The sequence below is a fragment of the Balaenoptera physalus genome, assembly GCF_965194825.1.
Source record: "Balaenoptera physalus genome assembly, chromosome: 1".
NCBI classification, from domain to species: domain Eukaryota; kingdom Metazoa; phylum Chordata; class Mammalia; order Artiodactyla; family Balaenopteridae; genus Balaenoptera; species Balaenoptera physalus.
In genome coordinates, this window is record NC_138882.1 from 170,871,833 (window position 1) to 170,886,828 (window position 14,996).

The 14,996-nt window shown below is 49.0% G+C and overlaps 1 protein-coding gene across 2 annotated transcripts in view; it reads right to left on the bottom strand.

The window, feature by feature from the left end:
• The window catches only part of TMEM39B (transmembrane protein 39B), a 53,628-nt gene extending 38,971 nt beyond the window's left edge, over nt 1-14,657 (bottom strand). Inside the window, exons 1-7 of one of the 2 annotated variants that reach the window (XM_082411468.1) lie at nt 14,505-14,657; nt 12,724-12,850; nt 12,004-12,223; nt 11,284-11,367; nt 10,810-10,964; nt 2,827-3,163; nt 1,731-1,918 (exon numbers count right to left, since the gene is read on the bottom strand). In XM_082411468.1, coding sequence (XP_082267594.1) covers nt 1,731-1,918; nt 2,827-3,163; nt 10,810-10,964; nt 11,284-11,367; nt 12,004-12,223; nt 12,724-12,850; nt 14,505-14,508 — 1,115 coding nt within the window. In that variant the 5' untranslated portion in view covers nt 14,509-14,657. Of the gene's footprint in view, nt 1-1,730; nt 1,919-2,826; nt 3,164-10,809; nt 10,965-11,283; nt 11,368-12,003; nt 12,224-12,723; nt 13,692-14,504 lie in introns of those variants that run through there. The other variant, XM_082411467.1, reaches the window with a different exon arrangement.
• Between the last annotated feature and the right edge of the window lie 339 nt (nt 14,658-14,996).

Consider the following 14,996-nt stretch of genomic DNA (forward strand, 5'->3'; position numbering starts at 1 on the left):
ATGCAAAACATGCATCATAGGCAAAAACCTAGATACAAAAGTACATACAGGGACGTCCTGGTGGCGCAGTGGTTAAGAATCCGCCTGTCAATGCAGGGGACTCAGGTTCAATCCCTGGGCAGGGAAGATCCCACATGCCGCGGAGCAGCTAAGCCCGTGCGCCACGACTACTGAGCCCATGCGCCACAACTAGTGAGCCTGCGCTCTAGAGCCCGCGAGCCACAACTACTGAAGCCCGTGCGCTTAAAGCCTATGCTCCGCAACAAGAGAAACCACTGTAATGGGAAGCCCACGCACCGCAACAAAGAGCAGCTCCCACTCGCCACAACTAGAGAAAGCCCGTGCACAGCAATGAAGACCCAATGCAGCCAAAAAAAAAAAAAAGAACATACAGAATTGGAGGATCCGAAGAGGCTGGGTCTGGCTAGAGCAGAGTATGAGTTGGGGCATGGGAAGAGACGGAGCAGAAAGGCTGGTAGGAGCCAGTTCATCATGGGAAGCCACGTGAAGGAGCCTGGATCTTACCTGCGGACCATGGTGAGCCATGGGCAGGTTTATCCTCATATTCAGCCATGTACTCTCTTTCTACTCCCCCCTCCCCTCAGAGCCTTAGGCTAAGCCAAGCCCCACTTCAGCCCATTTGGCAATATCCATCCCCTCTCTGGACCACCTGGACAGAGCCTGAGAGGGACCCTGACTGGCATGGAGGGCCAACATCAGGAGGCTTGGCCTCTGCGGCCTCCCTTTGCATTTCTGTGGGCCTACCTCTACAAACCTGTCCTAGGGGCCTCTTCTCGGCTGGGCCTTGTGCTGGGCCCAAGACTCAGATGTGATTCAGAGATGGTCCCAGCCTTGAGGAGCTTCCAGTCTAATGGGGGAATACAGGCAGGAAATTAGCATAACCGGGGTAAAAAGACGGTGATGAAGGGCTGTAGAAATGCTAGGCACCAAGAAGGATGGGTCAGGCTGAGGGGAGGACAGCCCAGCCCCTCAGGGCTCCTGAGCAGGGTGACTTCTGCCTCTGCTCTGAGTGCAATGCCATCCTGCAGCTGGGCTTCTTTCACCCCACTCATCCTAACTCTTTGTGTACATGGCTATCACTCGCACCGGACTGTGAACTCCTCAAGGGGTCTCGTCTTAGCCATTTCCTCCCTGTGGCTTTTCTTCCCTGGCCAGGGTATGTTATCAACTAACACAGTACCATACCCTGTTACCAGACTGATGTTTCTAAGGCACACCTTGGAATGGATCCCTCCACTGTTCAAAACCCTCCATAGCTCCCCTCTGCCTATAGGTCAAAGTCCAAGCTCCTTTGTCCAATACACAGCACCAGGCCTGGGACAGCTTAGGTAGAAGTAAATGCTTTCTGAAAGAGCAGATGAGCCAATGACTGGATGGATGAGTGAGTGGAAGGAGGGAAGCAATGAGTGAATGCATGAGCAAATCAGCCAATGAGCAAGTAACTAAGTCAGTGAATGAGAAAGTCAATGAGTCTATGAATTTACCACTTGCCTTCCTCCCATCTTCAAGACACTGCAAGTTACCCAAGGACAGGAGACATGTCCTTCCTGGGCCCTGCCATATCCCACTCTGGCCACAAGGCCTAGCATACAAGACCTTGCTCAATAACTATTTGCTGACTGAATGAATGAGTTGATGAGCAGGGAGGTGAGTGACTCCAGACACTGACCAGGGTGGGGCTGGGGTCGAGCAGAGAAGGGCAGACTCACGGGTGCTGCAGTACGTTGGAGCACAGTGCTGGGTCCACCTTCTGCCAGCAGCCCAGGTGGGCAGCGGCCTTATGCAGCAGGTCGCAGTAGCTGGCAGGCAGCAGGTGCTGCATGAGGATCACCGAGGTGCTGATGGACACCAGCAGGAAGAGCTCGCAGGACCAGCGCTTGTCATAGTAATGTGTGTTCTGGGGGCAGCGGGAGGTGGGTGAGACCTTGGACACCCACAATGGCCTCACTCCCTCCCCCATCCCTGATCCCACCTGTCTCAGAGATCAAGACAGCCCTAGAGAGACCTCGGGGTGGCCTGAGACGAAGGACTGAACACCTAACAAAGGTGGCTTAACCATGGGCTTAAACCCTATGCCCACTACTCAGTTTTCTACAAAGAAAAATTGTTCCCACTCTGAGCCAGAGAACAGGCTCTGGGGTTCAACGGAAATGAGTTCAAATCTTGGCTCTGCTGCTTAGTCACTATGTGACCTCGGGCAAGTCATTTCACTTCTCTGGGCTAGCTTCCTCATCTGTTAAATGAGGATACGAGTAACCACCTCTGAGAGGCGTGAGGAGGATTATAATACTCATCAAAGCTCTAGCAGGTTGTAGGTGCCCAACGGACATGAAGTCCTCTCAACCCCCAATCATTCAGTGCTGCCCATCCTCAGAGAAATGTGTCAAGCCAGCTGGGGAGGTACCCTCGCACATGGCCATACAAGCCAGAGAGAGAGCACAGGCCTTTGGAGTCACTCAGATCTGGATGAGTCCCGCCTTTCGAACTTAATGACAAAGCAGGACATTGTGACGTGCCTGTGCCAAAACCACCACACTGAAACACCAAGTCACTGCCTTCCGTTACCAAGTATTACAAACAACAACGCCACGTCCCCCTTGCTGGCTGGGTGACCTCGTGTGGGCCACATCCATTCAGTGAGCCTTGTTTTTTCCACTCTAAAATGAAGGCAGTAGTCACTCTGGCCCTCAAGAGCACATATGGGAATCTCATCAAGAGCAGCAGAGTTATTTATGCGAGCAAGAGGGCTCCCGGGGGGCAGGCAGCAGGGTGAGGCCCCTTCCCTCCCTGGGTCAAGCTACGCACCTTCACGAACCAAACAGGCACAAAGGCCACATAATAGGCGCTCAGCATGGAGCTGACCAGCACCTCCTTCATGCGCCAGTTGAAGTCCATCTTGAGGAACTCCACCTCACTGCGGATGAGGCTGGGCGACAGGCAGCAGGCGTGGGTGGGCATGGCGTCCGGGCCGTACAGCTGCCGCGTGTGCTGCTTCCACGTCTCCCGCAGTGTCAGCAGGTAGTCCCGGCTCCGTGCCAGGCCACTGACCGCCTCCCGGGGACCCATGGAGGCCATGTGGCTGAAGAGGTTTGTCTTGCGGAGGTCACAGTTCAGCTGCAGGAACGGAATGTACATCCCAAACCTGCTGGGGAAGACAGTGGTGAGGGCAGGCCTGCCCAAGGGCCAGGATCCCAACTCTTAACCACCAAGGGAATCTTCTTTCCTCCTGGGCTTTAGCTCTCCTGGCTGTTCAGAGGGGAGACTCTACCGGTCCCTCTAGCCATCCAGCCTCCCAGCCAATGATCAGTCATTCAAACCATGTATTAGCACTAAGTGCGTGCCAAGCATTGTGCTGAGCGGCAGGTATACAGTAGGAAGCAAGACACGAGTCCCGGCCCTCACAGACTACTGCTGCCCAGCAGTAATCATAACAGTCCACATTCACTGGGCACAACCTGTGCTCCAGATACTGTACTAAGTGCTTTACATGCCTTCTCTTCTTTTGTTTCTCCTAACTCTGTGTTAGGTACTGTTAGTTTGTGCCCTTTTCAGCTGAGGAAGCTTTGACTCAGACAGGTGGAGTGGATTCCGAAAGGTCACACAACTAGTAAGGAGGTAATAGAGCTGGGATTAAAATCCAGAACTGTCTGGTACCGGTGATCACGACAGATACTCCACAAATACTACAAGTAATTCATTAATTGAAAATATACATGGTACCACAAAGGAGAGGTAGACATTGTCATGGGTGCACATGGAGGCAGCTCTTTAGCTTGCAGAGGAGGACAGTTCAGGAACAATATTTCTTGTGTGTCTATTATGTGCCAGGCACTGAAATGGGCCCTTGAACAGTACAAACCACTTCCCCTGAGGAGTACCCCTAGGTCAGGGCTAGAGCTAATTAGTTAAGAGATGGAGTGTGTGGCTGATATCATTTAAGGAGAAAACTAGACAGACCCATAGCCCAGAAGAGTAGATCATTAAAGTGGGTAAGTGGGCTTCCCTGGTGGCGCAGTGGTTGAGAATCTGCCTGCCAATGCAGGGGACACGGGTTCGAGCCCTGGTCTGGGAGGATCCCACGGATCCTAGTTGCCGTGGAGCAACTAGGCCCATGAGCCACAACTACTGAGCCTGCGCGACTGAAGCCTGTGCTCCGCAACAAGAGAGGCTGCGATAGTGAGGCCCGCGCACCGCGATGAAGAGTGGCCCCCGCTTGCCGCAACTAGAGAAAGCCCTCGCACAGAAACGAAGACCCAACACAGCCAAAAATAAATAAATAAATAAATAAATTTTAAAAAAACCTTCTAGGGCTTCCCTGGTGGCGCAGTGGTTGAGAATCTGCCTGCCAATGCAGGGAACACGGGTTCGAGCCCTGGTCTGGGAGGATCCCACATGCCGCGGAGCAACTAGGCCCGTGAGCCACAATTACTGAGCCTGCGAGTCTGGAGCCTGTGCTCTGCAACAAGACAGGCCGCGACAGTGAGAGGCCCACGCACCGCGATGAAGAGTGGCCCCCACTTGCCGCAATTAGAGAAAGCCCTCGCACAGAAACGAAGACCCAACACAGCCATAAATAAATAAATAAAAATAAAATAAAATAAATTAAAACACGTATTGGATATTGATAAAAAATTAAAAAAAAAAAAAAAAAAAACCTTCTAAAGTGGGTAAGTGCCAAGCACAGTACATGGAACGTCATGATAGGTGCTCTTGACAGGCATTCCTTGTTTTAGCTTAGGGCCTCTCAATTTCCCCAGGCCCTCAGACATAGCTGCAGAAGAGTCCCTGGGCTGCTGCCAGGAGCCAGAGCCAGTGAGAATGCTACCTTTTCTTATCTATAGTAATGTTCTCTTTCTTTATTCTGAACTTCCAGGAAGGGATATATGAGTGTTCTTGGGCACTCATATAATTAGCCTCTTTGGGTTTTTGCTTTCTGGCCTATAAAATGGGAATGCTTCCACTTCTCCTAGGGTAAGGTTCAAGTAAGATAACTTAGAGAATTCTGGTCAAGAGCATAAGCTTTGGGGTCAAAGAGGCTAGGATTAAAATCCCAGCTCTGCCACTTACTAATGCTGTGATTTAGGGCAAGTTATATAATCTCTAAGAGCCTCAGTTTCCTTAATTTGCCTTAAGTTACCTAGCTTGTACTGATTCTCTATGCTCAGTCAGGCATTATGCTAGTGTTTTTATAAATACTCTATTTTAATCTTTGCAACAATGCCCAGCATGGTGTCTGGCCCAAAGTAGAAGATCAATATAATTTTGTTTAGAAAGGAAAGAGGTCAATGATTCTGTGGGACAGAAAAGAACACTGAAATGGGATTCCCAAAACACTCTTCAGGGCACTCGGTGGGAATGAGGGCGTGGGGCACTCGGTGGGAATGAGGGCGTGGGGCACCTACATGAACATACAAGGGCTTCAGACTCAACCTTAAGGACAAGTACTCAAGAATCTTCTTGGCTTTGCCACTAAGAAGGACTGCCGATACAATTAAATTATTTGGTAACAGTAAGTAGCTGCTCTGACAGGTCATCAGTTAGAAACAACTTCACATGGAAGATGGCAGATCCTCTTTCATCCTCTCCATCCTAGATGTGACAGTATCAATGTAGAAAGTAAATAAATAAAAGTAGAAAATAAATCCATATCAGCAAAAAGAATGGGAGTGGGGGTTATCAGTACATAAGTGATTCTGACAAATTTAGATAGCAGATGGAAACATGTTGACAGATGAGGAGGTCATCATCTAGAGCAGCGCTAATAGAAAGATGAGAGTCACACAGGTAATTTAAAATTTTCTGGTAGCCGCATTAAAAAAAAGAAAAAATTAATTTTAATACTCTATTTTACTTAACCCAATATAAGCACAATATTATCGTTTCAATATATAATCATTATTTATGAATGAGATATTTTACTTTCTTTTTTTGTACTAAGTCTTCAGAATCCAGTGTACGTTTTACACTAACAGCACATTTCAGTTAAAACTAGCCTATTTCAAATGTTCAATAACAATAGGCAGCTAGAAGTTACTAAACTGGATAGCGTAGGTCTACAATGTGCCATGAGAAGGTTACAATGCGGGTAGGAGCTTATCTGCCCAGAGTGACCCAAGAGAGACTGGCTTGAAGTGGGCACATTTGATAGAGGGTAGAAGTGAGAAGCAGGGCTGAACAAATGGGATTAAACACAGATCTGTATTCATTTATGAGTCACTCCCTTTATTCTCCTACAAACCTGACACAATCTGCCCTGAAAGATTCTTCTCCAAAGAAACTGAATAAACTGAGGAGAACTGAGGTCTCTAATGGGGGCACCCTAGAGTAATACCCCCCTCCCCTTTCTGGTCTATGGGTGCCCACAGCCTGACAATTAGCACCTCACTCACTCTTCCTAAAGCAAAGTCTACCAGTCAGTGTGCCCTGCCCACATACTTAGAATTCCCAGTCAAAACTCCCATTCACGTATACAATGGCAGAGGGAGAGAAAATGCATTACAAGCCACTCAGTCCTCCACTCTTAAATGTAAACAGACAACCAAAGAAACTAACTACACTTAGAAAACTAGCAGCATGAAACAGAAAAACTGACCCGGTGGAAAGACAACATTGAGGGAACATAAGAAATTTTTAAAACAAGAACAGAATGCTATGAGAAAAGAACAATCAGAAATCAAGAAAGAGGACTTAGAGATGAAAAATATGATTGCTGAAAAAAATCTCAATAAAAAAGCTGGAAGATGAAGTTGAGAAAATCCCCCTAAAGACAAAGTAAAAAGAAAGAGAGAGAAAAAGAGAGAGAAAGAGAGAGACAGAGTCAGAGAGAGAAAGAAAGAGGGGAGGGAGGGAGGGAGGGAGGGATGGAGAGGAAGAAAGGGAGAAAGATGAAAAGTATGAGGAAAAATATAAGAGAAACAGATGACCAATCTATGAGGCCTACCATCCGATGCAGAGAAGTCCCAGAGAGAACAGAAAAAATGAAAGGGAAGATATTATCAAAGAAATAATAGAAGAAAATTGCCCTGACCTGAAGAAATACACAAATCTCCAGGTTAAAAAAGTCCTAGAGTACTGATAAGATGAATGACAAAAGTTCCATATCAGACACATTCTTGTGAAATTTCAAATAATCAAAAGATAAACAGAATACTCCCAAAAGCTTTCAGAAAGGAAAGAACAAGTCATCTACAAAGTAACTGGAATCAAACTAGCATCAGACTTCTCATTAGAAACATTGGATGCTAGAGACAATGGAGCAACATCTTCAAAATTCTGAGAGAATATGAACTTGAACTTAGAAATCGACATTTGGCCAAACCATCAATCAAGTATGAGGGCAGAATAAAGACATTTTCAGACACGCAAGGACTAAGACTGTATATACCTCCCACATACCCCTTGTTAAGAAAATTACCTCATAATGCACTCCAGCAAAATAGGGAAGAAAACCAAGAAAGAGGAAGACATGGGATCCAAGAAACAGTGGATCCAACCCAGGAGGGCAGCAAAAGGAAGCCCCAGGCTGAGAGCTGTATAGCAGGCTTAAAGAGCAACCACTCCAGACTGGAGCAGGAGGATGGAGGGCTCCAGGAGGGATGTCTTTGGGGGGAAACTGGACTCCAGGCAACAGGTAGTATGATTGACAGGCTGGATAAACTTGAGGATATGTTGAAGGCCCATCATTCTTTTGTCAACAAGAAAAAAGAAAGGCAATTAGAAACTCCAAGAAAAATAAAAAGCTATATAAGAAAGTTACAATCTAAATATGAAGCAAACTAAAATGTGGCATAGTTTTAAGCAACTGATGGAATATAAGAAAAGAGAAGCCATTTGACCTTGACACTAGGAACATTCTTTTTTTAAGAGGCCCAAGATTATAATTCGGTAAATATAGAGAAGGAATATCATCTATGCACACTACTCAGTCCTGCAGTGAATAATATTTTCACACTCATAATAATATCAAGGCCACTTATGGGTTTTTAATTTTTAGAATTAGCCTTTGACAAAGAATGGAAGACTTAAATGTGGCTATATAGGAGAATGTGAATGTCAAGCATGACAATATAAGAGTACAGCTGCCAGGAAGTGATAGGAGGAAGAGGGGAGGAAAAGCCGATGGATAGGGCTCCTAATATTATGTTCTTACATAAAAGGGATTAAGACACTGACTATTGCTGATGCAAAAAAAAACATAGGCATACTCATATTATTGAAAAAGAGGCCCAACAGAAAACTAAAAATAATAACAATTATCAAATACTAGGAACAGTACAGGTGGAAGGTGAAGTAAATCTTCATCTGTCAATGCAGGGAATCAATGTACATGTGCATGTGTGCATGTGTGCGTGTGTGCGTGTGTGTGTGTGTGGTATGCTTATATATGCACAGAACATTCATTTCCAGGATATACAAGAAACCAGAAACATGGTGGTTACCTCTTGTGGTGGTGAGGTTCCCTTCCTTCTAAGAGTGGAAGGGAAACTGGGTAGCTGGGAGACAGGAGTCAAGGGAAGAATTTTTCATTCTACATTCTTTTATCTGTTTTTCAGTTTTAACGATGTGAACCTATTACCCAATTATAAAATCAATAAATAAATGTGTAAAGAAATAAACAAAAGCATAAGGATATTAGAATTATGGAGGTAACTCAGAGAACACTTAAAACCAGAAACAGTAAAAGAGGTTGCTTTTGAGAAGTGGCACTAAAAATCTGGAGGGTGGGGTTAAAGGCTGTTTCTCATCATAAGCTTTTTTTTTTTTTCTTTTGGCCACACCACACCTTGTGGGATCTTAGATCCCTGACTAGGGCTCGAACCTGCACCCTCAGCAGTGAAAGCACGGAGTCCTAACCATTGGACCACCAGAGAATTCCCATCATCAAGTTTTTTAGCACTATTGAATTTGATTTTTTTATGATATACTTGTCTTATATTAATAAAAATTTAAAGATTAAATAATATAAAATAAAGCAAAATATGAACACTGGGTGATGTCTGAGTAGTAACCAGAAAGTGTCAAATTAAGGCAACTGCTGACATTTCTAATCAGTACAATCTTGGAGGGCCATTTGTTAATATCTATCAAAAATGTAAAACATACCTTTTGGTGCAATAATTCTACTTCTGGGAATCTGTTGTACAGAAATATTGGACAAGTGTGCAAAGATGTATGCAAAAGAATGTTCCCTGCCTCATTGTTTCCAATAGGGAAAAGCTAGAAACAACTCAAAAGTCCACCAACAGAAGACAAACAAAACAAATTGTGAAAAGTCTATTCAATGGAATACTATGAGGCCATTTAAACAACTGAGGCAGACCCATATATACTGCCATGGGAAAATATCCAAGTTATATGACTATGTGAACATGTAATAAATTATACACTGTCATGCATAGAGATTAACCCTATTTCTGTTGTTGGTTTTTTTAAATTAATTAATTAATTTATTTATTTTTGGCTGTGTTGGGTCTTCGTTTCTGTGCGAGGGCTTTCTCTAGTTGTGGCAAGCGGGGGCCACTCTTCGTCGTGGTGCGCGGGTCTCTCACTATCGCGGCCTCTCTTGTTACGGAGCACAGGCTCCAGACACGCAGGCTCAGTAGTTGTGGCTCATGGGCCCAGTTGCTCCGCGGCATGTGGGATCTTCCCAGACCTGGGCTCGAACCCGTGTCCCCTGCATTAGCAGGCAGATTCTCAACCACTGTGCCACCAGGGAAGCCCCCCTATTTCTGTTTTTAAAAAATGTATATGTGTGGGTACTTGAACAGAAAAAATTTAGAAGGACATGCTGCAAGATAATGGTTTTCTGGAGAACTGAGATTATGTGGGACTTCCATTTTCTATGTTAAAAGCTTCTGTAAAGTTTAATATAGTTACATGACACATGTATCACTCTTATAATTAAAAACTAGTTATAACTAAAGCAAGTGTGATTGGGCTCCTACCATGACAGTGACCTTTTGATCACACAGGGGAGAGACGAGTGCCCAGCTCTGAAGCTTCCCAGGGAACAGAGGTGACCCAGACTGAGGAAGTTCATGACTCAGAAAGCCCAGGGGTTGGGAAATGACTGTTAATGCCCAGGCAGCCAGCAGCCTGCCCCAGAAACAGCCAGAGTGGACATCTTGCCAAAGCTCTCCCCAATTCTAGTCCAGAAAGGGGCAGGCCTGTGCTCCTCCCAGACACTATCTTTCCATCCTCAACAATCTGGGTTCTGGCAAGACGGAGGAAGTGAGTAAGCAAAGCAGACACACAGACAGACATACAGATATGCATGTCAAGATACACACACACACACACACACACACACACACACACACACACACACACACGCTTCATGCACAGACACCACACAGAAACATGCACGCACCCAGGTGCTTGCAAGCATACAGACCTGGGGGAGGCACCGAGAGACTACATAAACACTAAGATATACAAAGAGACAGAGAAAGAGAAAGAACCGGAGACAGAGGAAAGGAAGAGAGAGGAAGACGAAGCCCGTGCATCCCCCCTCAGGAGCTGTGGGATATACACTCAGATCTGAGTCCCCTTCTGACCTCCCCCTTGATGGCACCTTGGGGAAATTATGCCTGCCGTCTCAGTTTCTGCTCCTGCAAAAGAAAGCTAATCGTCCTGATCTCAGGACGATATTGTCAGACAATGTGAGAGGGTACTGTTGCTGCCTGCCTGTGAGTCTACTGGGTAGGGGGGCCCGGTGCCCAGCCACACTCAGGGCAGAGGTCAGGAACAGGTGCTGGGCAGTGAGGGGGTGGAGTGAGGGGTACTCACGGATAGCAGAGGAACAGGAGGTTCAGGAAGGAGTAGGTCCTGAAGAGGTGGATGAGGGAGCGGCACAGACTCCAGCCTGTTGCCGTGAGAACGGTGAAGCGGGTGAGGAACAGCATGATGGAGCGAAAGAGGGAGACCTTCCCCCTCTGAGAAGCCTGGGTCAGGGCGAGATAGGACGGGATGGGGCCTTGGATGGAGGTCATGGGGGCTGTGCCCAAATCCCACCCAGCATGGCCCGTGATCCCGCCCGGGGAAACGTGGGGCAGCAGGCTGGGCAGAACCTGGCAAGGCGAATCCTTTCCCTCGACGCCCAGGAAACTCCAAGAGCCGATGGGATGTAATACTCTTCAACCAAGTTCAAAGGGAGCCCCAAGGAAATGCCTCAGGGTTGAAGGGCTGGGCACACCTCCTTGGTACCCCCACGGGTAAAGGGGAGTCCCAGAGTTCCCCGGCCAGCCTCTGGGACCCAATCACCTCCTTCACGATGGACCCAATGAAGCGGCGGCCCAGAACAATGGTGGTCACCATCAGCAAGTTGAAGTCGATCAGGTGGAAATTCTGTCAGGGGGCAGAGGCTGGGGGTCACGTGGGCCCCCTGCCCATGTACGGGCTTTTTGCATACCCACCTCCCCCTGCCCAGTCCTTTCCATCAGGACTGTCCCCACTCTCTGACCTTCATAGGCCTCCAGCTGAGTCAGACCAGGAAAATACCTAGAGGAGTAGAACAGGACCCAGAGGAGGAAAGTGGGACAGTCCCTGGAGACAAGAGAGTGGTGTGTGAGCCCTCTTGCTCTGATCACCCATGCCCGTGCCCCTGCACCTCTCCTTCTGCACAGAGCTCTTTCCTCTCCTTGAAATAGCCATGTACGCCTGTGGCTCACCGCCCCCACAGGACTTAAGACTCTGTGCTCCTTTAGACAAAATCTGAGTCAGATTCATCTCTGCTACCATTACACTGTGTAGTGCGGTGCTGAGCACACTAGGGGTGAGCGTTCAGGAATCATCAGTTTCCTGTTCTTTTTATACCTCCCATGCCCAGCATGAGGCCAAACACACAGGGTTCTGGGTAAGCTATGCTAAACTAAAACCAAACATGTCACTCACACACACACACACACACACACACACACACACACACACACACACACACACACACACACACACACACACAGCGGGTCCTAGCTGGGCACCTACCAGGGAGGTGTGGGAGGGCGGGTGGGAGGGCGGATACCACCACACTGTCTTGTAGATGTTGATGTAGTGGACGAAGAGGGCTATGAGCTGGCAGAAGAAGAGCTGCAACTCAAACAGAATGCTGGCCTGGACGGGCAGCTCGGGGATCTTGCAGTGCTGCAGGGGCACGACCGTCTGGGTGGCCAGTGGGGGGCTGGAGAGGCCCGTCCCAGAACTGCTCCTGGGGGTGGGAGGGAACAACATCAGGAGCTGACCTGAGAACCCTACCAAGAAGCGCTTCTGGGGCACAGGATTGTGGAGCAGGACCAGAAAAGCAGCTCAGGGCAAGGATGGAGTCCTCCTAATCCGGCCTGTCACACAAAGGAGCTGACAGAGCCTCTTCCTATTCATAAGCTTATTCAGGCTTTCCAACATTCCCCAGGAAGGAAAGAATTGTTAGGTCCATTTTACAGATGAAGAAAAGGAGGCCCAGAGAGGGGAGACAACTTGTCCAAGCCACCAGCAAATCAGAAGCAGAACTGTAACTGGAATCCAGGCCTTCCAGATGTCCCACTGCATCTGTCCCACTGACCACCCTCTGGGACTTTTCTGCTGCTCCCCACCCTTTAAGCCCCCATCTGGCATCTGGGGTATCACACCCTAGAGCCCAGTCAGGGACAGCTTTGTCCAGATTGCTCCTGAGAGCCCACAGTGAGGCACAAGAGACAGAAAGTAGTTTACCTGGTGCGGGAACGGACACTGGTGACTGATGCACTGGAAGTGTGGCCCCCACCTGAGCCCCCAGAGGATCCTGGCTCACAGAGTGGATTTCGACAGTAGGATGTCCTGTTGGGACCTCTTCGTCCTCCTGCAGGGCTCGACACAAGGTAGATCCTCAAGCCAGAGGGCATATATCAAGGATAACAGCAATGATACTGGCTACCAGTTCTCACTTTGTCACTCAGTTACAGAGACCCATGATCTGGCCCCTGCCCACCTCTTCCAACTTATCTCCTACCATTCTCTGCCTCACCCCCATGCTTCAGCCAGCCTGGCCTTTCTCTCTTTGAGCAAACCAAGCTTATTGCTACCTTCTGCACTTGCTGTACTCTCTGGAGAGCCATTCCCTGCCATTTTGTGAATATCTGCCCCCATAACTCTCTATCTTATTTCTATTTTTTTTCACAATTCACTCTTCATCTTATTCATTTGTTAACATATTTACTATCTATCTTTCCCACTGGAATGGAAGGCCAGTGAGGTCACTATCCTGATATGTCCTTTTCACTGTTGTATCCCCTCCTCCTACCACAGTGCCCAGCATGAAGTAAGTGCTCAATAACTGTTGATGAGGTAATGAATCCGGACAGGTTCCACAGATTGGTAAACTCAGTTTGCATTGTGTCACAGGTAGTCTGGGGGTCTGGGTCCTGCGCTCTTAGCGCTGGTGTACACTGCTCCTTTCAGATACTACAACTCCCTGTAGGTTTACAATTATGGGAACCCGTGAAGTTTTTTCTCCAGGACCCAAGATCCAGCTCAGTGGGCATCCTGGACTCTCACAGTCAGGACCCAGGGCCTGAGCACCGTGTCAAGGGAGAATGGTGTGGTTGTGAACCCAAAACTTGGACCTGCAACCTCTTTTCCTAGGCTTAGCAGTCTAGCCCAAGCTCCCAGGCACCACCCTGCACAAAAGTCCTGCAACAAAGCTCCAAGGCACCACCCCAGTCCCAGTCAAAGTTATAGCCTTGTTCATACCTCCTCATGGCAGCAGAGCAGCCTCCACACACACACACACCCCTTGCCCTAGCTTCTCAGCCTGGAAGCTTTTCCCACACGTCTCGGAAAAGTTCTTGTCTGGGAGCTCTGCCCCAAACAGCTCCCAGCCCCAAAGCTCTGTTCATGCACTACTGTACCTGGCTTAAAAAACCCCACACAGGCACCCTCAGTCCAGATGCTCTGCCCACACCCACTCTCCTCTGTTTAGAAGCTCTGCACCCACATAAAGCCCCTCAGCCCAGAAGCCCCGCCTACACACAATTGTCAGCTCATAAAACCCGCCCACAAGCCAATAAAAGCTCTCTCTGCCCAGAAGCCCGGCTCCAGAGTGGGCTCCCTTCGTCTGGAGGGTCTCCTTCCCGGCCCACCTCGCCAGTACAAAGCCCCTACTGCCCAGAAAGTTTGCCCCTGCACCGGGGCCTACAGATCAGGAGCTCCGCCCTTAGCGCTAAGGCCACGCCCGCCGCTAAGCCTCGGCCCACTCTAGCCCAGAAGAGTGGGTCCTCACCAAAGCCCCCAGGAGCCACCGCATTTGGAAGCCCCTCCCACCGCCCCGATGTCCCGCCCCCACAACAGAAGCCCCACCCGCAAAACGACAGGAGGGGGCGGGGTCCCTCTACGCCCACATCCCCTCCCCCTCCCCTCGCCGGGATCCTGTCCGCGTGGGAGAGCAATTAGCAGCTTGGCCGTCCTAACCCCCGAGCCCGCCCGTTCCCGGGCCGAGCTGGACCCGCGCCGCTCACCCATCTCCTCCCCCCGGCGCTCTCCGCTTCGCCGCCGCAGCTCCAGCGGGCAATATGTCGGAGGCGACGGCGGCCGGGAGAGGACTAACCGCCGCAGCCCAGTCCCCTGGTATCAGCTGCGCGCTCCCGCCTCGCCGCCAAATTTGCATACAAGGCGGGCTAGAAGCTGGGGGCGCGCTTCTTAAAGGGGCCGCTCGGACCAAAGCAGTCCCGCGCGCTCTTTGTCTCGCGGTCCCCCACGCCTTTCCTGCAGCTGCTGCTGAAAAACCCGAGAGGGAGGAGAACCCACCTTCTGCTCTTACCTTGCGTGCCTTCTCACAGCACCTCTTCAGGGCCGAGGGAGGGGGCCGGAATAGCCTCTCGGTTCCTGCATCCATGAGTGGTCTTCCGGCGCCTCAACCTCATCGCGTCCCAAGTTGGGCTTTCATCTTTTCTCTTTGGCCTTATTGCTCTTAGGTCCACTCCAATCAAAACCTGGGAGTTATTTCCCCA